General features: G+C 49.2%; 11 protein-coding genes across 11 annotated transcripts; 7 read left to right on the plus strand and 4 right to left on the minus strand.

Moving 5' to 3' along the window:
* Positions 1-769: 769 nt before the first annotated feature.
* On the minus strand, positions 770-3,240 carry M430DRAFT_106636 (hypothetical protein; the record flags this gene model as incomplete). Its single annotated transcript, XM_024861094.1, has 2 exons — positions 770-988; positions 1,036-3,240. 2 exons carry the CDS (start codon positions 3,238-3,240, stop codon positions 770-772), a joined length of 2,424 nt encoding a protein of 807 aa, XP_024718234.1.
* Positions 3,241-3,657: 417 nt separating this feature from the next.
* Positions 3,658-6,848, plus strand: M430DRAFT_60512 (hypothetical protein). Its single transcript, XM_024868857.1, has 3 exons — positions 3,658-3,677; positions 3,738-6,378; positions 6,430-6,848. Exons 2-3 carry the CDS (start codon positions 3,935-3,937, stop codon positions 6,737-6,739), a joined length of 2,754 nt encoding a protein of 917 aa, XP_024718235.1. The 5' UTR covers positions 3,658-3,677; positions 3,738-3,934; the 3' UTR covers positions 6,740-6,848.
* A 731-nt stretch (positions 6,849-7,579) lies between these two features.
* Positions 7,580-8,968, minus strand: M430DRAFT_29959 (hypothetical protein; the record flags this gene model as incomplete). Its single annotated transcript, XM_024865923.1, has 3 exons — positions 7,580-7,826; positions 7,882-8,116; positions 8,176-8,968. 3 exons carry the CDS (start codon positions 8,966-8,968, stop codon positions 7,580-7,582), a joined length of 1,275 nt encoding a protein of 424 aa, XP_024718236.1.
* A 413-nt stretch (positions 8,969-9,381) lies between these two features.
* On the plus strand, positions 9,382-10,912 carry M430DRAFT_52574 (hypothetical protein; the record flags this gene model as incomplete). The annotated part of the gene is made up of 2 exons (XM_024868308.1): positions 9,382-9,977; positions 10,036-10,912. The coding sequence occupies 2 exons, from the start codon at positions 9,382-9,384 to the stop codon at positions 10,910-10,912; spliced, it is 1,473 nt and encodes a 490-aa protein (XP_024718237.1).
* Positions 10,913-11,107: 195 nt separating this feature from the next.
* On the plus strand, positions 11,108-12,468 carry M430DRAFT_125638 (hypothetical protein). Its single transcript, XM_024861959.1, has 2 exons — positions 11,108-11,809; positions 11,874-12,468. The coding sequence occupies exons 1-2, from the start codon at positions 11,229-11,231 to the stop codon at positions 12,298-12,300; spliced, it is 1,008 nt and encodes a 335-aa protein (XP_024718238.1). The 5' UTR covers positions 11,108-11,228; the 3' UTR covers positions 12,301-12,468.
* A 604-nt stretch (positions 12,469-13,072) lies between these two features.
* Positions 13,073-14,310, plus strand: M430DRAFT_36443 (hypothetical protein). The gene has a single exon (XM_024866927.1). It carries the CDS (start codon positions 13,205-13,207, stop codon positions 14,183-14,185), a length of 981 nt encoding a protein of 326 aa, XP_024718239.1. The 5' UTR covers positions 13,073-13,204; the 3' UTR covers positions 14,186-14,310.
* A 906-nt stretch (positions 14,311-15,216) lies between these two features.
* M430DRAFT_270116 (hypothetical protein) lies at positions 15,217-16,257 on the minus strand (the record flags this gene model as incomplete). Its single annotated transcript, XM_024865497.1, has 1 exon — positions 15,217-16,257. Exon 1 carries the CDS (start codon positions 16,135-16,137, stop codon positions 15,217-15,219), a length of 921 nt encoding a protein of 306 aa, XP_024718240.1. The 5' UTR covers positions 16,138-16,257.
* Positions 16,258-17,437: 1,180 nt separating this feature from the next.
* M430DRAFT_21345 (hypothetical protein) lies at positions 17,438-18,231 on the minus strand (the record flags this gene model as incomplete). Its single annotated transcript, XM_024864501.1, has 2 exons — positions 17,438-17,939; positions 17,993-18,231. 2 exons carry the CDS (start codon positions 18,229-18,231, stop codon positions 17,438-17,440), a joined length of 741 nt encoding a protein of 246 aa, XP_024718241.1.
* A 988-nt stretch (positions 18,232-19,219) lies between these two features.
* M430DRAFT_168520 (hypothetical protein) lies at positions 19,220-19,816 on the plus strand. Its single transcript, XM_024863542.1, has one exon. It carries the CDS (start codon positions 19,452-19,454, stop codon positions 19,770-19,772), a length of 321 nt encoding a protein of 106 aa, XP_024718242.1. The 5' UTR covers positions 19,220-19,451; the 3' UTR covers positions 19,773-19,816.
* Positions 19,817-20,144: 328 nt separating this feature from the next.
* M430DRAFT_36444 (hypothetical protein) lies at positions 20,145-21,939 on the plus strand. The gene is made up of 8 exons (XM_024866928.1): positions 20,145-20,408; positions 20,464-20,574; positions 20,623-20,697; positions 20,747-20,980; positions 21,027-21,134; positions 21,189-21,263; positions 21,312-21,545; positions 21,631-21,939. Exons 1-8 carry the CDS (start codon positions 20,286-20,288, stop codon positions 21,883-21,885), a joined length of 1,215 nt encoding a protein of 404 aa, XP_024718243.1. The 5' UTR covers positions 20,145-20,285; the 3' UTR covers positions 21,886-21,939.
* A 218-nt stretch (positions 21,940-22,157) lies between these two features.
* M430DRAFT_144348 (hypothetical protein) lies at positions 22,158-23,124 on the plus strand (the record flags this gene model as incomplete). The annotated part of the gene is made up of 1 exon (XM_024862882.1): positions 22,158-23,124. The coding sequence occupies exon 1, from the start codon at positions 22,189-22,191 to the stop codon at positions 23,122-23,124; it is 936 nt and encodes a 311-aa protein (XP_024718244.1). The 5' UTR covers positions 22,158-22,188.
* Between the last annotated feature and the right edge of the window lie 165 nt (positions 23,125-23,289).

Below are 23,289 nucleotides of genomic sequence, written 5' to 3' on the forward strand. Positions count from 1 at the left end.
GTCCCAAAAACCGTGAATGAAAGAATGAATGAAATCTCCAGTCAAAATCAAACATAGGACAGTTCGCCGAAATATAAAATTTTCCAATCTTGATTTCATTCCTATCTCGTGCTGGTGATTCATATTTTTCCAGTCCCATGATCCTGCTTCTTTCTAATGGTGGTGACTCTAATATTATCTATCTATGGCTTGCTTGCTTGCTTGCTGCTCCCATTCTCACCTCTTCTTCGCCTCCTTCTCACCAAGCCATCAATGTCCCCCTCTGCTCTGCCCACCTGCTCTATTCGCCCATTCTACCTTTCGCCAATCCCGTTATCAAGCAAGCCTATCCCTATGCGCTCTCGCAACCGAAGAATCATCCATCTCCAAAATTTAATCTTATGTGTCAGGAAATCGCAAGACATATACAACCACCACGGGTACCCCGGCCCGGCATCAAAACCATCGTAATCCTAAGAAGATATGCAAATGAGATGCATATCTACTTGTGAATGCTACGGTGCCAGCTTCTGCGTCAAGGCGCCGTTGGCTTTTTTGGGGGAGTGTTAGCCCATATATACATACATACCTCGCAGCCGGCTTTTCGGAGCGAGAGAGCCCAGGAAAGATGTGATTTCTCCCACCCAAAGCAGCCCTCTTCTTCACTACCTCTCCGAATTCTAAGTAAGGCATGAGACAGAGGAGGGGGGAAGGGGGGAGAGAATGCCGGTAAAACCTGCCTCTTCTCAATGTAAGAAGGGAATAGAATGCGGCGTTCATGTTCTCGTTCTTAATTTCGGCCCTGCTGCTCGTACTTGTGATAGTTTTGACGCACTTCAAGTCTCATGCGCCTCTTGGGTGCTTTCCTCCCCGTCATCAACTCAAATTGAGCTATAGCTTGCTCGGGTAAAACCTCCAAGCCGTCAACGATGACCCAAGCTTGCTTGGTTTCTTCGCGTACTCGTCTTATTTGCTGAAGTAACGGTGTGTCCAATGGAAGATATGATAGCTTAGCTGATGTTAGTAGTTTCCTTGATGAAGCAACTCAGAACTTACCTCAACAACGACACCGCCAGTAGGGCTTTTTAGCCATTGAAGCGGCATCTCGAAATTTGCAGGAGCATCGCCCCCTACGCTTGTCCCAGGGACACAGGAGACAATCATTGTAGGGAAATTAAAATTAGAAGGCCACTCGACGTGTTTAGAATTCAATACACGGACAATCTGGCCATCACTGCTCAATCCAGCTGCCCACGAATTGAAATGACGAGCGACTTGCTCCGCATTTTCAACCGTGCGGTTGAACATGAATATCTTCCGACATCCAAGTTGAATCATGGCGTAGATTGCAGCTCGTGCCATCCCCCCGGCTCCGATCACCAGTCCCGTAGTCTTAGAAGGCTGCACAACGTTCCGTGGTGACATGTTTCTTCTGAGGCAAGTCAAGATGCCAATAAAATCGGTATTGTCGCCGTAGTATGCATGCACCGGCCCAGCCTTGCCTCTCCTGTTCGCTTGATCAAGGAGTGATCTGCTATCCAGAGGGCTATTATCTGTCAACATTCGCAGTGGCAATAATGTGTTTGCAGCACCAATGGCTTTGGCGTGGTAGCTCTGAGCTGCTATCTGGCTGAGAACCTGCACCTTAAATGGTTGGGTGATGGCTGCACCACCGAAGTTGGGGTCTTGACAAAGACGATGAATATCCTCTAGAGACGAGACTTTGAGGGATTGGAAGTCATTGCTCATCCCACATACTTGGTATGCAGCGCTATGCATAGTCGGCGATAAACTGTAGAATACGCTGGCACCGAGATGGTAGAAGTGAAGAGGATCAAGAACTCGGTTCCTGTAGAGCGCTTTCATGGCCTCTGCTCCTGTTGGGAGGAACTGCCTAATCCGACTTAAACTGCTCGTGGATTGCATGATGGGATGGGTTACCGGTGTGAAAATTCGATTTTCGATTAATGACGGTAGACCGAACTCTCCTATATTGTATGCGATAACTGGCAGATGATCAGGAATTGACTCGATTTTCTTCAAGAAACCTCGAACAGTCTCGTTGTCTTGTTCCTTCGATGTTAATTTCACGAATCGTACAAGATTGCAGCCCAGCAATTTAGCCCTCCTGTACTGTATCATTCGGGCTTCATCGTCCCAGCCCCATGGATTCTCTTCCTTTGCCAGATGATGCCCAATGACTTTCGTCCGCCCAGAGCACTCAACGAGACGACTAGTGTGATTGGATGAGTACTTGAGGTCGACAACGATGTATTCCACGCCAAGACGGAGACCGTAATCCAGGATCATGAAGTAAATGTCTTCCTTTTCAGACATTGAGTAGTCAGTACCCTCAAAGACATTCTCTTCAATATAGTAGATAATGGGGACAGCCAGCTTCCTCCTGATTGTTGCTACCTGTCTTGCAATCGTTTTTTGCAGATCGGGCAAAAAGGTATCGATTTTCAGCTGCACAGCGTCGGCACCTGCCTCCAGCTCTTCCAGATCAATTTCGGGAATGGATGATAACCGGATAGATAGAGCATATGTAAATGATCGCTCCTCTGGGGGAAGCGCAGCAATCGAGAATGGGCTCTCGTAGCCACTTCGAGCAGCTCCTTGACCGGTCACAAAATCAAGAAAGGCAGAAAAATCTTCTTTAGCATGTTTGAGCCTGGAAGCAACGCTTGGCAAGCCATTGTCACTATAATTCAAGCCATCGCAGCTTGGATCGTATAGGTTGTAATACTCCAGATTCGAGCAATTCCTGTGGGATAAGTCCCCGCTCTCCAGACGAGAGGCGTCCTTCTCATCAAGATTTAACAACTGCCTTATCCTTTCGCTTTCTCGGGTGATGTAAATGACGGGATTGGTTTTGGAGTATTCGTATATAGCTTTTTGAGCCTCTTTTGCAAGGCTTCCCATTCCACACTCGATTACGCAACCCGTCCTATTCCTATCCAGCATCTGCTTCAGAACCTCTACATTTCGTCGGTAGAACTCCTGATTTCCATATTGACGAAGAAAGTCACCGCGGGAGATGCCCGTCGCCTCTTGGAAATAGTGGTCTTCCGTAATTAGACGCCGGCCAAGATGCGTTGCTCCGATGAATCCCAGAGTTCGCTTCCCGGAGCCGCGAGACCCAACGAGGACAATGGAAGCATTGGGAGAGAACTGGCGCGTGCCTGGCGATGGCGGCTTCGAGTCCAGGTTCAATGACGCCCGTGAAGCTTGCTGCTGGAGTTGAGTGACGACCGACATCGATTCGACCCCGGCACACGTGATGAGATAGCTTCCAGAAGACGGGCAACCGCAAACGCCGCAGCGTCAGTCCGGGCGGGTCGAGTCAGTCCAGCAGTCCAGTCACAGCGAACCCTGGGGAAGAGCAAGAGCAAAAGACACCACGCAGAGGAAGAGAAGAAGAAGAAGAAGAAGCAGAAGAAGAGAACAGCGAGAAGGCCAGCTCGTGAAGATATACTTGGGAATCTCTTGAATGTGTTTCAATGGGTCCGGGAAATCGAAGAGCGAGGGCAGTCGGTCTTCCTGCGTCGATGAGGACGCTGACTAACCGCGCGGCTAAGAGTTCACCCGCGTCTACTGGGTGAACCGGCGGGCTGGGCTTCTGTGGGGTACAGTCTGGGGCCGGCCAACCATGGATGCTCGACATTATTGCAGTCCGTGGATACTTGCGACGTACTGTAGGTGAACCACTTGATCCCTTCTGCTCGACCCAGTAGAGCTGATGAATTACTGCGCAGCTGTTCGCGGACACGCGCACGACGATCGCGAACTGCTGCAACGAGGGCCTCGGGACTGCATGGCAGCTCATCCACGCTTGGCTTCCACTTCTGCGCCGCGAACAGGCTGACCAGCGCGAACCGCATGTGCGACTCCCGGCTCTGCGCACATGGCCCCCCGACTTCGAGATCCCATTGTGATATAAGGAGTGGTTGTAATGGAACACCAGGACCCGCCGAACAAGACACATCCAGGAAAGGGGTCCACTACATCCAAGGGTGGGGATCAGGACACGAAAAAATCAAAACAGGGCCCGAGAATCAGGGTCTCGCAGGCCTGCGATCGATGTCGCAGTCGCAAAGATAAATGCGACGGCAAGAAGCCGGCCTGCTCGACATGTACCACACACGGCCGTACGTGCTCGTATGACACCAATGTCAAGAAGCGCGGGCTGCCCGAAGGCTATGTTCGCGGCCTGGAGAAGCTATGGGGGTTGGCCATACGCGAAGTGCGAGGAGTTGAGGACAGCATCTTGTTCGTCATAGCAGGCGAAGATGGGAACGATAATGAAAGCTTCCTCAATGCCTGGAGTGACGAAAGCAACTCGGAAAACTTGGTGGAGGCGTGGCGAAAATCTCAAATCTCAAGGGAGCTGGAAAGACTGCTCTCCAATCCCGGGCCAACCGCAGAGGGGGGAAAGAGGCGGCGGACGTATTCTGATCCTCGTGCTGGAAAGAGGCCTAGATTTCCCTCTACACATGCAGATGGCACAGACAATGGAGCGGAGCTTTCAGGTGGTATGTGGCTGGACAGAAAGCCAGATGTTCGGCCGCAAGAGGACTCCCCGGCTTCCCCCAATCCATCAGGAATCTACGATAACAATAACCACTTTCTGGGTAGAGATGACTCTATTCTGAGCCCCAACTACCAACATCCCTCATTGAACAAACTCCCAACCCCAACAATCGATATTCCGGACCTTCCTTCTGAGGCTTGGCATCTTCTCGACGTCTACTTCTCATATACGCACTCTTGGTTTCCAATTATCGAGAAACATGATCTTTTACGAACATCTTATCAGTACGCGCAGAATCGCAACGCTATTTCATTATCTGGTGCTGGATCAGGTAACCATGCAGCACTATGGGCTGCAATCGCATATGCAAAGTATCAGCATAGAGCCATCAACAATATCCCCCGTGCTCAAGGCCCAGTGGCCGAAATGGTATGGACAGCAGAGAGGATGTATTCCCACGCAAGAAACCTCATTCCTGATGAGGAAGGATTCTTTGAGCTTGGCCATGTTCAAGCCCTCCTGATCTTGACTCTTGCAAATATGGGCGCCGGCCATCTCCGCCGCGCATGGTTATTAGTCGGGCAAGCCGTTCGAGTTGCTATCGACCTCGGGCTTGATCGTCCTTCAGATGATATTTTAGTGGCATTAAGACCAACGTCCAGGGCAAAACATGTCTTTTTGGGCTGTTTCGTCCTAGATACAATCATTGCTTCTCGTCTAGGACATCGGCCCCATCTTCTAAGTGAGGATATTGAGCGTGTTGGATTGGTCGAAGAAGATGGCTTAGAACAGTGGGACCCATGGACGGACTGTCTCGGAGTACGTCGGGGGAGCTCAGCCTCTCGGGGTCCTGCGTCAATTCTGAGCACCTTTAATCGATTTGTCGAAGTCATGCAAATCCTGAATGATGTTGCATGTATATCTGACTGCCCTAGGAGGGCACAATCCAGCACAGGACTGCTAACAAAGCTCCTCACTTGGGGGCAATCCCATTCATCATCACTGCACCTCGGTTCAGCTTCACTGAAGAGCGAGAAGGCTATGTCATTACTTCCTCACGACTACAACTTGCATATTGCATACTTCAATACTTTGGCGACACTGCAATTGCTCTCCCATGGCCAAGGAAGAGGCAATGCGAACCTGGAACCAAGTACTGAATCGGCCCGCCAGATCGTGGAACTCCTGGTGCAACATTCGATTTATTTTGGCCTTCTTATCGTACCACCCACCTTTGAAACCTTTATCAAGACAGCGTACGACGTTGTCCGCGAAGTTCACAGCAGTATTGAAAACACTCATATCACACTCAACGACTGGAAGCGAAATCTCGATAGCTGCCTCGATACGATACAGCCGGCCTGGCCAATCTTCGAGGCATTCAAAAACTCAGCATCATATCAAGCCCCATCAGGTGGCCGACGTGAGAGTCAGGTAGCCTTTGAACTTATAAGTGGCATGAATCACTCAGCAGAGACGCCTGTTACAGCCCCTACCCCTAATAGCCTGGGGACCAGTCCAAGTCCACGGGTATTCAGACCCCAGCCAGGAGCACCAATGAATATTGCACCACAACAACCAAGGGTAATAGCATCACCAGCTGCGCGACGAGCTCAGTCTTTTGGACAATCATCCGCACCTCCTTTTACAATGAAAAAACACCCAAGCCCCCGGTCACCCTTCAATACCGGCAACCCCATGGCCGCGGAGACACGGCCTATAGACACTCAAGCGTCAAGGATCAAAAATTCAACAAACCTAGCCCAAACGCAGCCAGCCAACGCTCGGCACCCAGTATCTATGACTTCAGAAATGGAAGTCGATCCCATGTTCCAAGAGTTCGCCACGCTTGATGCCATGGAATGGTAATGCCATCGCTCGCCATCCAAAATAGCCCGTTACTAACAATATCCCAGGTCCGGTAATTGGGACCAAAGTCTCGTAAATCTGGGCTTCACGGATCAGAGCAACATGAACAAAGATTTCTACACTATGAGCCGAGAACCCGACCCTCTCTTCCCGAATAATATCTTCCAGCAGCTCGTGGCGAACTCTAATACCGAGACCACGAACCCCCTAGACGGGTCTGTGTCTGGTAGGATGAGAATGGGTGGATTCGGCGGGATGGGGTTCGTTCATGAGAATGAAGGGATCGCAGCTGGTCAGATTCTACAGGCGCTGAGTGAGGCGGAGACGTCGAGGAGTTCCGGGGGTGGCAATGGTTAGAAAAAAGACTGGTGATGGTGGAGGAGACGTTTTAAAATCTTTGTATCTCGTATCTTATTTATTATTGCCCATATCGTCATTATCTACAAACCAAGCAACGAAAACGAATTATTAAAGTTATCAAATTTGCAACCCGCTCTCCGCAGTAGTAATAATATACATGAAGTGCCGAGAGAAACTCAATCCTACAAAACAAAGATGTTCATCCTATGAATCTCAACTTTTCAATCCCCCGTCTATTATTGGCCGCTTCTCTTCTTTTCTCGACTGCCGAACCCCCCATCAAAAGTCCAAGTCCAACAAGATCTTTGCAATGCAAACCCCTCTCTTCGGAAAAGGATTTAACCCCGCCCCTGTCGGCAATTGAATACCCCTCTTTCTTTTCTTTTCACTCTTTAATAAGGTAAGGTAAGATAATCATGATTATTATTATTATTATTATAGGGTGGTAATTGTTTAATCATGAAGGGATTTCATATATATGGATAAGGTATGATGGATGCACTGGAAGAGAAGAGATATTGTAGGTAGAGTTCCGCGCGCGTTTCGCTTGGTTGATTGATTTGATGAGGTGGGGTAAGTAAGGAAGGATCATGGTTGATGATGAGACGGCGGTGAGGGACGATGGAATGAATGGGTAGAGTTATTGATTGATATTCTCGCTGTAGAGGATGGGATGAAAGCTAGGTAATGTATTTTATTTCTTCGAGAGTAGAATAATGATAATAAATCTGTGGTATGGAACTGAGGTAGACGCCGTCCTCTTCAGGATGTTTAGATACATACACACGAGACTCTTTGATTGCGGGCCTGGGCAGTGGGGAAAGGTAAGGAATGAAATTACAATAGATCCTTCAACTCTCGCCTGGGGAGCATTTTTCCATGAGCAGAACCAGCCTGTTCTCGATCCCAAGCCCAGCGTTTAACGAGGTCTTCGGGCAGCTTGCCGTCTAACAACTGGACTACGTAGTCTCCGATAATCGGGAGGAATTTCCATCCGTGGAAGGATCCTGCCGTGGCAATGTAGAGATTCTTACAGTGAGGATGTGAGGAGATGATGAAATCCTGGTTTGGAGAGATAGAATCCCTATTTCAGAGGTCAAGGCTACGTAAATATGCATGGAAATTGGGGAAGTGCATACCAGCAGATTCGGAAAGATTCGAACTGAGCATCCTTGAGCTCGTTTCCATAAATCCCTTTCATGACGCGGGTACATTCAGCCTGAAGACTCTGTGATACTGTGTGCTGCGCTTGGTCGGGCTGGCTGGGGGGAGCAGATATCATTTGCCCGGATTTAGGATGAAGTGATGTGTTCTTGAAGCTCACGTCAACGCAGAACTTTAGCATGCCGTCTGAGGTTGGGGGAAGGACTTCTCCTGCAAACAGCCATTCAGAATCGGTATTATCAAAGGCTCACTGGAATCCAAGCGCATACCTTGAACATCCCCAACCGAATGGATCATGACGGGAGATTGCTGAAACCGCCGCATCTGTTCCCCATTGAGGCGGACAATACCTGTAACAACTGCAGCAGCAACCATTCGATCCTCGACTTGGAGATCTTGACGCTCTGGGGCACTGTCTGCCAGTAGTCTCGCGGTTCCTGCACCGGTGGAGAGGATGACCTTGTCCGCGAATAGAATCTTTCCATCCCGGCTCCTTACGCCAGTACAATCTCCATTGTCCTTAAACACCAAAGTTTCAACATCGCCTTCGACGTACGTGACGCCATTTGCGGTGGCTCTTTCAATCATTTTCCTTACTGCTGGCGTCGCCTCTGCCCATCCGCTCAGTGGATTGAGAAATATATCTTTCACTCCTCTATAATCCGTATCTGCAAACAACCCGTCATAGCGAGTCTTCATCTCATCCGAGTCAATAATTACAGACTCAGAATACGCTTTCAAAGTCTCGTAATTCTTGATGATTCTTCGTCCAAGATCGCTTTCATCTATGTTCACCAAACCAGATTGGTGGTAGAAAGGCTTGTAAAATGGATCATTCTTCCACGCTTCTTGCGCCTTGAGAGCCAACTCGCAATAAAAAAGAGACCCGTAATCGGCTCGAACTATCTTATTGAAATCATGAGATGCACCTAAAGGGCAGGGATAAGATGGAGATCGGTCAATGAGGGTGATTGCAGCTTCTGGGTGTTCTTTGGAAAGATAATATGCGGTACTCGCACCAAACACCCCACCTCCAACTATAATAAATGAAGATTTAGCCATAGAGAGCGTTCAAAACAGGAGCAGTTGATATCTAATGAAGAGAGCGTCGCTGTCCAGCAACGGATGCCACTCTATTCCGTATAGATAGGCGAGACGTATTCTAACCAATGATTGCAGAGCCAACGAGATAAGACAATCAACAAGAATATTTCAGTGACTGACAATCACTTGATATGTTCAGGAAATCAAATACAGTTTGTGATGGCTACTAGAAGATGAATGATAATGGTTTCTCGTCCCGTCGAGGAGAGCGCAAGGCATGAAATCAGGCACAGATAGGTTTGGCGGGGTGGATTTATTTTGGTATTTATCTTAGCGTCGGCAAGCTCCATCCACATTATCGCAACTCAATTTTTTCGAAATTTATCGCCAATCCAGCCGGACGAATTCCCCACGTCGTCCAAATTATCACAATGCCAAAGGCTACAACTCCCGTGGCTGCAGCGCGCCAGGTGCGTCGACATAATCCCCTAGAGGATGACCTCACAGCTACTGGTCTATTGAAAAACAAACCTGGAAAACGGAAATCAAGACATGAAGACGAGGAAGAGAAATTTGTCGATTCGAAAGCCTCCCGCAAGATTCTAAGAATTGCACAAGAGCTTGCTGAGGACGACGAGAATGAGGAGAATAATAAACAGGGCCAGAAGGTAAATTCGGCCTTTGATTTCTCATCAAGATTCGATCACCCAGAGGAAGAAACATACGAGGATGATGGCGAAGTATGGGGAGATGAGGACGAGATCATAGAGGAGGTGGAACTTGATCCTAACGACCAAGAAACTTTCAACAAATTCTTTCCTACAAAAGAGGATCCATTATTGCGGACGGGCTGGGGAGGAAGAGACGATGAACCTCAGGAAGGGCAAACTACCAATCTAGCAGCGCTGATTCTGGAGAAAATTGATGCTTTCGAAGCGGCACAAGCGCGAGCTGCTGGAGGACAGGATCCAGGTCCTGTAGATGATGAGTTTCAGATACCTCCGAAGGTAGTAGGGGTTTATACACAGTACGTTCCTCTTGCTTGCAGTTAAGTCCTACTGTTGGTTTCTAATTGGCCTTGATAGGATTGGTCTCATATTGTCACGATACAAGTCAGGAAAATTACCCAAGCCATTCAAGATCCTTCCGACAGTTCCTCATTGGGAGGATATCTTGGAGATTACTCGGCCCGACAAATGGACCGCGAATGCCTGCTTTGAAGCGACCAGGATCTTTGTTTCGGCTACACCTGCGACGGCTCAGCGATTTATGGAGATGGTGCTCCTTGAACGAGTACGGGATGACATACACGAGACGAAGAAGTTGAATGTGCATCTTTTCAATGCTTTGAAGAAAGGCTTGTACAAGCCTGCTGCCTGGTTTAAGGGCATCCTCTTCCCTCTGGTCAGAAGCGGTACATGTACATTGCGGGAAGCTCACATAATTTCTGCCGTCCTTGTGCGAGTTTCGATCCCGGTGCTTCATTCTGCAGTTGCGCTCAAGGGACTGTGCGATATTGCGGCGGAAGAATCATCTGCGGGGTCAGAGGGAGGCGGGGCCACGAACATCTTCATAAAAGCATTGTTAGAGAAGAAATACGCGCTCCCCTACCAAGTCCTCGATGCTCTCGTCTTCCACTTCTTGCGGTTCCGAACTGTCGACCCAGCGAACGCGACACCAGATGACTTGGGGAATGCCATGTCTGGGGTTACAGGGTCCAATGACATGAAATTGCCGGTGATCTGGCACCAGACCTTATTGGCGTTTGCGCAGAGGTACCGAAATGAGATCACGGAAGATCAAAGGGAGGCATTACTAGATCTGCTCTTGGCCAAGGGTCACCATACAATAGGCCCAGAGGTTCGCAGGGAATTGCTCGAGGGACGGGGCAAGGGTAGAGGGATGCCCGTAGAACCAGAGGCAAAGCCAGTGGATGACGGCGATGATACCATGATGACTTGAATGCTTACATTTGTTAAAAAGTCTAAATAATGCAGAAGTGTTAAACAACGATGCCCCTTTCTTATGGTTCTCTTGGTTCCCTTGCTTGTTCCGAATTAGATGGCAGTACTTACCGAGATCGTGACACCTGCACGGCAGCCTTGCTGGTCTCTCAAAGTCTGCTTCTCAAACTTGTCTTGGATAATCTCCCTTCACGGTGAACACCAATCATCGTGGAAGCCCCCAGACCGCAGTTGCGTCCGGGTAGCATCCTCCATCACAATTGCAAATCCATACCCCACCTACTTCAGTCTCCTCAGCCTCGTCGCAAACGACAATGAGTCCCCGCAAAAGCGTCTTCGGACCCAGTTACGCAGTGCACCGAACCTCTGAAGAAGAACCGTCAGAGGCACCATCACCAGAAGTCGAAGACGATGAGCGGCCCAGCACCCCCCCTCCCTATTCTTGGCCGACCTCCTCCTCCATATCTGCCCTCCTCGCGCCGCGAGCCCAAGTCCATTACCCTAGGCTCCCACGCCTCGAATACCAGCTCTACTCGCCCGACACCTTCACCCTCTCATCGGACCATACGACCATAACCTCGTATGAGCCTCGGCTCTCCACATACCCCGGCGCGCTTGTCTCTCTGCTCCAATCCCTCGCAACCGTGCCTCCCAAACCGCATATCCGAGTACTAGGGAGGAGCTCAACTGATAACGTTGTTTTTGATGTTAAAGTCAATATCATGAATCTAATTGTGCCGGATGATGCGAAGAGCCGTCTGAATTATGTGAAGGTTATTGGGCCAGGGGAGTTGGGGTTCAGGGGAGAGACAAAGGAGACGACGGCCCCAACCGTGGGTGGGTCCCTGGAGGAGTGGGCTAGGAGGTTTTGTGAGGATGGGGCGGCCATTAAACAGTCGGTGCCATCTTCTTACTATGATTTATGACAGGTTAGGAGGGTTGATGCTAATACGCGACAGCTTTGCGTTAGAACGCACTGTCACGAACTGGGATACCTCCTATCTGGAAGGCTGGCTCCTCTCCCTCAAAAACAGCACCGGCTACCGCGGCCACGTCAAAATCAGCTTCCCCCTCACCCACTCGTGCGTCGTAGTCAAGGGCCCCGATAAAGTGAACCGCTTCTTCTCCAACATCACCAAGGTCTTCACAGGGACACGGAAATACGAAATAGTCAAGAGCGTGTGGCCATATGCCGATTTGCCACGAGGAGAAGAGGGGAGAAGATGTGTGGTTCAAGAGGAAGAGGCGTGGTTCAGGGACTGGAAGGACAGTATCAAACATTCGATACTTGGCAGGAGAAGAGGTTGGGTCACTGTCGAGGATCGGCTGGAGTTTTTGATGCAGCCGAAGAAGGGTCAACCTGCGGCGTGGGATCAAGTTAACTGACCCCGAATTTTGGATATAGAGCTATCCCTATCAAACAAACTACCTCTTTGGTTAACAAAGCTGCAAGGATCCATCGTCATAGGAGGGTAATTGCTACAATCAACGATGTATGAAAGCACGGTCAGTTGTCAAAGCAAATCAGTTTTAGAAACACACTCATCTGTCGAGGCACGATTCATTCTTGAGAACACTCTCATTTACCAAAGCATAATCAATTATGAATACTTATAAGGTAGAGCGTTATACTCTCTGTAGGTAGACCGGGTCTAGTGATTTTGGATACATGAGTTGGGTTTTGGATTTTTAGCAAGATCTAAAGCCGGGTACATGGGAGTTTATAACTCTTGAAGGAAAGGACTTAATGTTGACTATATCTAAGTCAAATAAGCCAAGGTACTTAACTACTCATTCAGGTACATAGGTACACCGTACAGAGGTCATAGGCCTAGAACAGTTTATGCGGGCCACACCTAAATCTGCGTAGTTAGATGTTGTAGAAAATCTTAAGCAGAGACTTAGTTTCTCCTTCAGAATCAATTATTAGAACACAGTCAATGAGTCTGGACAGCTTCAATCGTGAGTTTTCTTACCAGATGGTCAAGCGGGTTCAACCCACAAGACATCACGCCCCCTTTATCTTGGGACAGGGCTCCCTGGCCAATAGGGATCAAGGTACTAGCCTTCTCCAAGCCTAGCGTCCATGATGCAGTAAGCGAGGTTTAGACGTCGCCGCCGCATCGTTGATATCATTGATTCATTCTTCCTTCAACATCAATTCCTTCATCAAGGATTCAAATCAGTGAACGATCGCTTCTGCATAGTTACTTTTGCATTCCATTCATGGGTCATCATAGAATGTCTTCTTGTCATTTTATCTGCTTCTTGCAGCATCTCCAAAGCTTAAATGGATCCTGAAAATAAACCCAGGGTTGACAAGCTTCCACATCAGCGCCTGCGCAACGTTGCAACCGCTCTTCTTGAGCTGCATCCCCTGCATTCTTCCCCATTGGCACCTTTACCGCCTTCAGCCTCTCCTATAAGAATTGTTTGTGTATCTGATACACATAACACGCAGCCCGATCTCCCAGAAGGCGATATCTTAATCCACGCCGGTGATCTCACTGAATATGGCTCCTTTGACGAGATCCAGACACAGCTCACATGGCTCTCGTCCCAACCCCACCGCTACAAGCTGATGGTTGCCGGCAACCATGAGCTTTTGCTCGATGAAGCATTTCTGAGGATGCACCCTGAGCGGCTATACGGCGAGATCAAGCGCATGGAAGATCTTGAATGGGGCAGTGTACACTATCTCTGTGAATCTTCTGTTACCCTAGACTTGGAAGTGCCACAAAATGGCTCTCGTGACCCGAGTCAGCACGAAACAAGAAGATTGACTGTCTTTGGTAGCCCCTGGACGCCCCAGCATGGCACCGCCGCCTTCCAGTACCGGCGCGGGCGCACCGAGGACCGCTGGGCGCATCGCATTCCCTCCAACGCAGATATTGTTATCACACACGGCCCACCGCGTTATCACCTCGACGGGCGCAATTCCCACCACCAAGGATGCCCATCCCTTGGGCGGGAGTTGATCCGCGTCCGCCCGCGCCTCGTGGTGTTTGGGCATATCCACATCTCGTACGGAAGGGAGGACGTCGTGCTTGACGGCATACAGCGTACGTACGAGGCTATCCTTAACGATTGGTCGCGCTGGGAAGCGCTGGTTTGGATGGCGATGAGGGTTCTCGGCGCCAGGATTGCTCGATGCTTGCGCTGCAGAAAGGGGATGGGGAAGGAGAAGTGCACGACGTTTGTGAACGCTTCTGCTGTGGGGGGCTCGAAGCACGAGTTGCGGAATCGCCCGATTGTGGTTGATTTTTACTGATACCGTCCTATTGCTTATATGGATCATCACCTTGCTTGTCATATCGTGGAATCAAGAACAGAGAACCCTGCCATCCAGACAACCGTCGTTGGCATACCTCCCGGTACACAAAGCCCAACTTCTTCCTTGCTTTACCGTATCAGTGAGTGGAGCTTCCTCCATTCCTGGGCTCTTGAGAGGGTATAGGTAGGTCCTTTCAATCTGAATCGTTGATGTTGAGCTTGGGGAGACCCGTGCCAGCAGCACATACTCCACGTAAGATGCTGGCCTCATTACTAACATAGGCATGGCCTTCCAATCAACCTGAGAGAGGTAGGTTTAGGGAGCAGAGGATCTGGGGGCGAGGCCTCCAACATCAAGCAATATCTCCTGCGTTGGTTTCTACCTTCCTCTCGTGTTTGCTTGTCGTCGTCAATACGTGGTGGCCACAAATCCTACCCCATATCTCTCAACTGTTGTCATGGTAAAAACCGGGATTCGAAATTTCATGCTTGATGTTATTGATCGTTATATAGCCGGCGCTTTGATACTGGGGAAGAACGGACCTCATCTCAACAATCCTCATACACCTGGTATCAAGGGATCTTTTGGGCCCGAGTTTGGGGGCAGCATCGCATCTACTTTCGTTGCTGATAATTCCACATTCTTTATACGCACTTGTGAACAATCGCCTGGCCATAAGGAGCCAATCATTATCTAAATACAGCAATACTGGATGAGCGTACCACGTACATTGTCGCTCATTCAGTATTGCTGTACTTAGATGGCTCTTATTTCTCTTCTTTTATGCAGTTTTGTTACTAAATCTACTTCTGGCCACTAAGCAATGGCTGTTTCTCTAGCATATAACTATAATTCTGCTTCTTTAGGCAATGGGTGGTTGACAGCGGTGCCGAAAGAAATCCACTACAACATCTTTCCTTATCGACGGGCAAAAAGCATCACAGACAGATCAGAATCAGTGTTCTTCACTTCCTGAATCCAAGGGATGTGGACGAGCAAGTGAACAATTTAGTGGTCTCGCATGAGCCCTATCTGCGCATATATTTTATGAATGCGGCCGTGATGTCCTCCGCAGGGTTTACATTCTTCGAGACTTCATCGTTGGTTGTCTCTCCTTGTTCCTGCTGACCCTCTTTATCCATAGTTTCCTGTCCTTCCTCCGACGGTTCTTTAACAACAAACGTCTCGTTTTCCTCCTCACTTCTTCCTCCTATCGCTCCAAGCTCCCGCGATTCCACCAAACTTTCCACATCTCCCCCTTCGTCCTCCACTTCTCCCATTCCCAGCGAAGCAGGAGCCTCACGCCCGTCAATCCCATCCAAATACGTCAAATATTCCCTCAACGTGTCAGACATGTCCAACCCCGCCCTGCGAATGCTCTGCCTTCTCTCCCTCTCCAACCTATCCAGATCCATCAACATCGCACCAAACGTAGCCTTCACCTCCGCCGCCAGAACTCTCCTCGGGATATGAATTTTCGGGGTTCTGGCCAAACATTCCTTCCTAATCTCCGCCGCCGACACTTCAGGCGCCATCCAATCTATCTCTTCCATCTCCTCTTCTTCTTCTTGTCCCCGATCCCCAGAATCCGATCCCATCGTGCTGCTCCCAACTGATAACATCCTCGTCGTCGCCTCCTTAATACACATCACTTCCCCCATATGATTTTGAAGCTGTTGTTCTTTCTCGATTTTCTCGCATTCCCTCAATCTTTCAATATCCCTCTCTCGATCCCCTGTGCTCGAGAGCTCTTTATCTCGACATAGCTGACGTATATGCTCATCACTCACAAGATTAAGATTAAGACTCAGAGACCTCTTTTCCTCTTCTTCTTCTTTTTCTTTGTCTTGGAATCCATCGGGAAAGAATGAGGAAAGGAGGGATGGAGCGGGCGGAGTGTTGTAAGTGGTTTCCGTTTCTTCTGCTGTTTCTGGGTCTGTTTCTATCATCTTGCTTCTTTTTTTTCCTCTTCGCTTTTTGCTTTTCAGTGTAATAGATTCAAGATCATTTGACGAAAGAGTTCAAAGGGGGGAATGATCATTAATTATCATAATACGAAAGAATCCCCAAACCCCTTCCTTACCCTTTCCTTTTAAAACCCCTCCCAGAACCCTTCCCAGATCAAACCAAAATCCATCCAGCAGCAGTCCGAACCCCAATCCGTCACCCACAAGGTGATATAAGCTTCCGCATCTAGTCTTGAGCCAGCAAGGTATGTATGTAGTAGGTATTTATCTACCTTATATTCCCTACCTTATGTTCTTTTGATATGGGAGAGGATGAGGGGGGGAATACCTAGGTAAGTAAGGCAAGCGACGCTTGTTATTTAAGATACCATAAGGTAGGTAGGTAGGTACTGGAAAATTATATTACAATACCTTACCTTGCAGCTCTCCCTATAGCTATAATCCATACACAAATGAAAAGGAGTTGTAAAAAAAAAAAAAAAAAAAAAAAAAAAGAAAAAATTTGGCAAAACAGAGACATACAGCAGTAGGTATTCGCTGGTGGTCACCCACCCAACTACTAATCTACCGATCTGAAGCTTATGTATGGCAGAGCGGACGGGATGCCCAGTTCTCTTCAGTCTATGGCCGTATGTACTGGGAATTTGTCTTGTTTTGTGATAGTAAAAGGGGGGGGGGGGGGGGATAGAGGGGGGAGAGAGTTTGTGGGGAATCGTATAGGTCGGTACCTTTGGATCTTGGATCTTTAAATTGTGATCTTGCATCTTTGATCTTTTTGTTGTAGATGGATAGATGGTTTTAGGAATAGGGAGTTTTGATGGGCGTGTTATTCTGAAAGTGATCTTTTACGTCTTTTGTCACTTGGTCAATGAATTTCAGGCATATTTGTTTACACAAGAATAGAAGTGCATTGTTCGCCTGGACTTTACGATCAAGCCCGTATACGGCAGGCAGGAGACACATATACGTGTAATAATAGGTATCTCGTCATACTCTCCAGACACCGAATGAAACAAATTAATGAACACCCAATGCACCAAGCCAATGCACCAAGCTATCCTCCCCCGCAGGGTAAGCTATGCTATGCAATCCGATCCGAACACCGAAACCGCCAACCCGAGTATAGCCATCCTTCCCGGATCCTGGGTAGGCTATGCAATGACTCCGTCGAAGATAAAAGAGAATAAAAGAAAAGCGTAGGATCAGGAGGATCGTGCACCGACGGCACTATTAAACTCGTCCGCGTCAATCATAATGAACACCCCGTTCACTTGACAAGGGCTTAGATGAGTTCGAACCCATCATCGTCATCTTCGACCTTCACCTCGGTTTTGACAGCATTGTTTTTCGGACTCCCCTTACGCTTTCCCTTTCCACTCGCAAGCACAACACTCTCCCCATCCGCATCAAGAACCTCGTAGTCCTCCTTAATCATGCGTTCCGTCTGCTCATTCAAAAACTTCTGCTCCGCCATCTCCACCAAGCCCCCGAGATCGACTTCTCGACCCTTCTGACCCGGGCTTTTTCCCTTGCTGTCAAAGGAATAGAGGATTCCCTCATCACCCGATGCACGGATCGCAGTCTGGATGCTGGAAGACGACTTTTGATTGTGCTGAGGGAGGAGGTCGAGGAGGGAACGAGATAGATCGGAGCGGGAGTTGGACTGGGCCTCGAGCTGGGCGTCGACTTTACGCACGACACGGCCGGAAGCATTGCCAGCGGTCCAGGAGGCATGGGCGGTTGGTTTTGGAGTTTTGTTGGCGTGAGACTTGTAATCGGACGTCCTGGTTTGTTCTGTTAGTCATATTTATCTGGGGCAGATTGAGGTCGCGCTTACATCTGACTCCACTGCTTATGAGGGCGCACCTTCTCGCGTTGAGAAGAACTACCTCCAACAAGCCCATCAGAGTCCTCAACTGTCAGATTGTTGTAGGAGATCCGAACACCAGCAGAGGGACGCATGCCCATGCTCCATTTGGAGCCGTGGTCCTTATCGCGCTTGAATGGCCGCGATGCAGACCGGATATCGCGCTGCGGAACAGGGGAGGTAGGAGACGTGACGGAGGCTGACGACATTTCTGGAGGAGGGCTTGCTTGGAAGTTTTGAGGGCGATGGTATGATGATGTTGGGAGTGGATGGTGGGGGGTTCGAGCTAGCTTGGGGACTGAATCGATGAGTCTTTCAAGGGAGGGATCCTTTGATCTCGATTAAGGAATCGTCCGAGACAAACAAAAGCGGTCGAAGGGTTCCGTCTTTCAATCTGGTATGGGAGGGAGTAGTCGGGTACAGGTCTGAGGTATTAAGAGGTCGACTGGTTCAAGGAAAGGTTGAAGAGTCGCCAACCGGATGATGACGGTGTCTCTCGTATAGTACCAACCAGTGGTACTGATCACACGGCAACGAAGGCTTCTCGGGGTGAAGACCGATGAGGCGGGAGCGTCTTGAGAAGAGAAAGGCGAACAAAGACAAAGAATGCTTTAGAATGATACAGGGGAAACGGCGAGGGCGACGCGAGGCAGTCAATGCAAGGCTGAAAGCCTGAAGAGGAGGCTGACAAAGAGGGCGGGATGGGCTTGGCAAATGAACGTAGACGAGGCGGACAGGGAGGGATTGAAGCACTGAAGCTGGAGCTGTTGATGGACAGAAAGAGGTGGGCAAATGGGAAGCGGACCTTGGTGTTGTTGTTCTTGATTCAGATGTTGTTGAGGGAGGGAGGAAGAGTGGGTGGCGGGGCGCGTCTCTTTAATACGCCCGGGATGAATAGGGAAATACGGGAGAGTGTAAATAAGGTAGTCAGACGGGTAAATGTGGCTATGGCGGATGGTAATTAGTGTGTATAATTACCAGTCTCCCCCAGAGGCGCCAGCAGATGACTGTGATGACATCAAGGGACCGAGATACCGCAGATAACGAGATAACAAAGGGGTTGCCCCACGTGTGCGCTTTCTGTCGTGCGGTACAGCGGGGATATTTATAGACATAAGCCAGATCTTATTTACCGAGGTAAATATATAGAACATATACTGCTATTTGTGCATACCTTATTTACGGAGTGCATGTATTATTACCTTATGCAACGTCGATAAGCGCTTGCCGGACCTCTCCGCCCCGCCCCGCCCTCTCTGCCTTGACGCCTTGCCCTCCTCGTCGTCTTCCTCTCAACCCAACAATGACGCCGTATGTAATCATCAGGTAATCCAATCCATTACTCCAATAACCGCATCAACAACATCAACATCAAAACCTCAAAATCAACATCAACATCAACAACGACAGCAACAACAAGCATGATGTCATGTTGGCCCTTTCTCCTCTCCCTCTCCCCTCTGTGTCCGGGTCATCTCTCATTGGAACCTTACTTATCGCTGCGATAAGAGATGCATGCGATGATCAAGCTTATAAGACAGACCTGGGGGAGATGATCAGGGTCAGCAGACACGCATGCGCCGGTTGCCTATGTAGATGCGCCAGTCAGATGTGCCAGATTGACCATCATCCTTCCTTCGTCACTGCTTATCCCTTCTCTCTTCGCTTCTCTTCCCTCCACACTAACTCTCCCTCATGCTCTCATGCTTTCATAGAGGCGTATCGAGTGAGATGGCGAGGTATTGTCTAATCCGCATTTGGTGTCCGCCGAGTAAAGAGACACTCGCTTCTCCATATACGCACACCGCCGGGTCACGCCTTGAGAGAAGTCTCAAATTCAAGCAACGTCAAAGGTCCTCCATACTGCTTCGCTCATATAGAAACGTGCCTTCTTTGACCTTTCAAATGAAAAGGTGTGAAGTGACCACATTAGCCCATTGCCTCCTGCGAGAAGTAGGTTGAGGTACCTGGACGCTTACATCACGTGATAATTTCCTTATTCTAGTCTCTGATTCTCTCTCGAGATGCCAAGTGGTTTCACGATGCATCTTGCATCTTTGGCGGACATGTTACTCAACATTTCAGATAGATCTGGCCAGATACATCTCTGATCGGAGTCATCTTTCTTGACTGCGGAGTCCGTAGCGAGTACGCTGCATCAGCCGCCTTTCCCCAACACTTTCTCCGCGTATAACTTACATTACTGCCCTTGAGATATTCGGACGAGGATTCATACAGAATCCACCTGAAGAGTCTCGCAACCATGGAAAGTGACCCTCAGTTGAAAGAGTATCATGGCAGTTGCCATTGTGGCCTTCTCCAGCTCAGGCTCCACATCCCCAAGCTTACAACCGTGTGGACTTGTAGCTGTCATATGTGCGCTCGGGTATGTCTTTTTTAATCCACTCTACTCTCATAGAGCTGAGAATGTTCGTCTCCAGAATGGCTATCTCTGGGTATTTCCTGTTCCGGAGAAGGGTCTCGTCATCGAGACTGGCACTGAAAAGCAATTGCATGCCTACGAATTTGCTATGAGAGGAACGACGCATCTGGTAAGTCATGAAATTGAACGTCTCAACCGATATATTAACTTGGCAAAGTTCTGCCCCGAATGTGGGTCGTCGGTCATGGCACGCAGACGTGAAGCTGCTCCCAACCAATCTCTAAGAATCAATGTGCGATCTCCACCGTATTTTGAGGTTGAATCTCCTTGACAACTTCCAGGTCCAAATGCTAGAAGGCGCCGACTTGACAACACTAGAAGTGAAAAGTTTCAGCGGGGCAGACGTAGGTCAAAATCACCAATCTCCTCAGCTTCCTTCCTCCCAAGTAGTCACCACGGATGAGGAAGAGCTGAAGATATATCATGGTAACTGTCATTGCGGAGCCTTCAAATTCAGCGCCAAAATTCCAGAACTGAAGAGTGCGAGAACCTGCAATTGCAGTCTTTGCCTTAGGGTAATCTCCTCCTCCCAGACCTTGCGACTTACTGATGTTGGAGTAGAAGGGTTCCATGTGGCATTGGCCAGTCCCGGAAGAGAACCTGGTTGTGGAAAAAGGAGAAGGAACTTTGAGATCCTATGAATTTGGAAGTAAGAACACGACACACTTGGTGAGTATACCATCAGTATCTACAGGAGTGAGAGGCCTAATTCTTTTGTAACAGTTCTGCCCAACATGCGGATCTTCCATTTTGGCCAAGAAAGCCAATCTCCCACCTGGGCGACAAATAGCCATAAATGTTCTTCCTCACATCTCCTATCTCTATGAAGCGCTAACAAATTTCCAGATTCGGATGTTTAATGGCATCGACTTTGATTCTCTTGAAGATAGTAAGTTTGACGGTGCTAGTCTGGGTTCTAAATACATACCTCCACCTGTCCCGGAACATGGTGGTGAGATAGAGGAGGGTATGAGAGTCTATAATGGCAACTGTCATTGTGGCTCCGTCACGTACACGGTGAAAAGTAAACCGCTTGGGGAGTTGAAAGTCATGAGCTGTAACTGCAGTTTATGCTCTCGCGTACGTACCAATCTCCTACCACATTCCAGCACCCTCTCATCGATATCTCCACCAACGACACAGCCCCTTCTAACCACAACCCCAGAACGGCGATCTGTGGATCTATCCCGCAACCACAAATGTGCAAGTTAGAGGCGCAGAGAATCTAACAGAATATACCTTTCTCTCCAAACAGTCCCCCCATTGCTTCTGCAGCAAGTGCGGAGTTTCGATGCTGGTGAAAGTCCAGGGGGGAGAGAAGATGCCAATCAATGTACGCACCATGAATGGGATCGATTTATCGACTTTGATTCTACAGCACTATGATGGGAAGGCAAAGGATCCGCAATACACAGTGTGAGAAGTGGTTACTTGGACAGAGGGAATACGTAGATGCGGATTGGGGAAAGGGGGATGGATCGAGGATGGAGTGTGGGTGTGAGAAGGGTTTAGGTCTTGGAACATCTATCAGTTTCAGTCCTTATATATCGTAAATCGCAGTAATATACCTACCTTACCTTACTTGCCTCAAGTTCCCCTTGATCATCTCGTCTCTGCCCCTCCCACCCGATGACTAATCAACACGCTAAATCGCGCCCCTCCAAGCCGTCGCGTCTCCCCATCCCACCAACGCAAAGCATCACCAACCTACCCAGCAGCCAGCATGTCCTCCACCTCCGACCCATCACTCGGGCACTACGACGACACGAACCGAGCATTTCTACAAGCGCTGCTCGCGCGGGGCTCCGTGACATTATCCGAGGGGCAAAAGATCCTCTCCTCGATCTTCAGCTGCGCAGACGGAGCTCCAGCACACGCCACCCGCGCCGATTTCGAATCGTACGTCGCGGCCGCGGCATCTGTGCTTTCTGTATATGATTATGAGATCCGGAGCTCGCAGCATCAGGTGACGAAGGAGCGGATCTGGGCGGTGGTCAATAGTATCAGTGATGGGGTGACGCAGCTCGCTACTGCGCGGACGCCGGATGAGATGGCGTATATCCGCCGACTGCTGGATGCTATGTTCGATGTGTATAATACGAGAAGGAGGGAGGTGATGGCGGTTACGAGTATGCAAGCTTTAGAGAAAAGGGTCATTAAGGGGGAGGCTGGCGGAGGAGGGCTAACGCATGAACAAGCGGAGAGATTGTTGGGCGTTCTAGAGAGTGAGGGCTGGTTGGAGAGGAGTAAGGAGGGCTGGTATTCGTTGACCCCGAGAGCGTTGATGGAGTTGAGGGCCTGGTTGGTCGAGATGTATAATGATGAGGAGGAGGAGGAGGGCGGCTGGCAGAGGATTAAGTTCTGTGAGGCGTGCAAGGAGATCGTTACCGTGGGCCAGAGATGCATGAATTTGGAGTGTAATGTCAGGTTGCATGATATCTGTCAAGCGGCGTTTTGGAACTCGAGACCGGAGAAGAAATGTCCGAGGTGTGAGACGGCGTGGGAGGGGAAGGCGTTTGTGGGACAGAGGGTGATAACGACGACGGAGGATTATTTGAAGGGGAAGAGAAGGAGTGGTGGAGTTAGGACGAGTAGACAACAAGCTGAGGATGAGGAGGTGGTGGCGGTGGACGAGGAAGAGGCCGAGGACGATGAATGATTGGAATGCCAATGATGGACATGGAAACATGAAAACATGAAAACATGAAAAGGACGTCTGGGAATTCTGGGGATTCTGGGGTAATGACTGGGTCAGGATCTACGAGGCGTTATCGGGATAGCCCCAGGGTTTTAAAGAAGCGCTGGAGATGGCGGCTATGCGCGA

The sequence above is a fragment of the Amorphotheca resinae genome (genome assembly GCF_003019875.1).
Source record: "Amorphotheca resinae ATCC 22711 unplaced genomic scaffold M430scaffold_10, whole genome shotgun sequence".
Lineage (NCBI taxonomy): Eukaryota > Fungi > Ascomycota > Leotiomycetes > Helotiales > Amorphothecaceae > Amorphotheca > Amorphotheca resinae.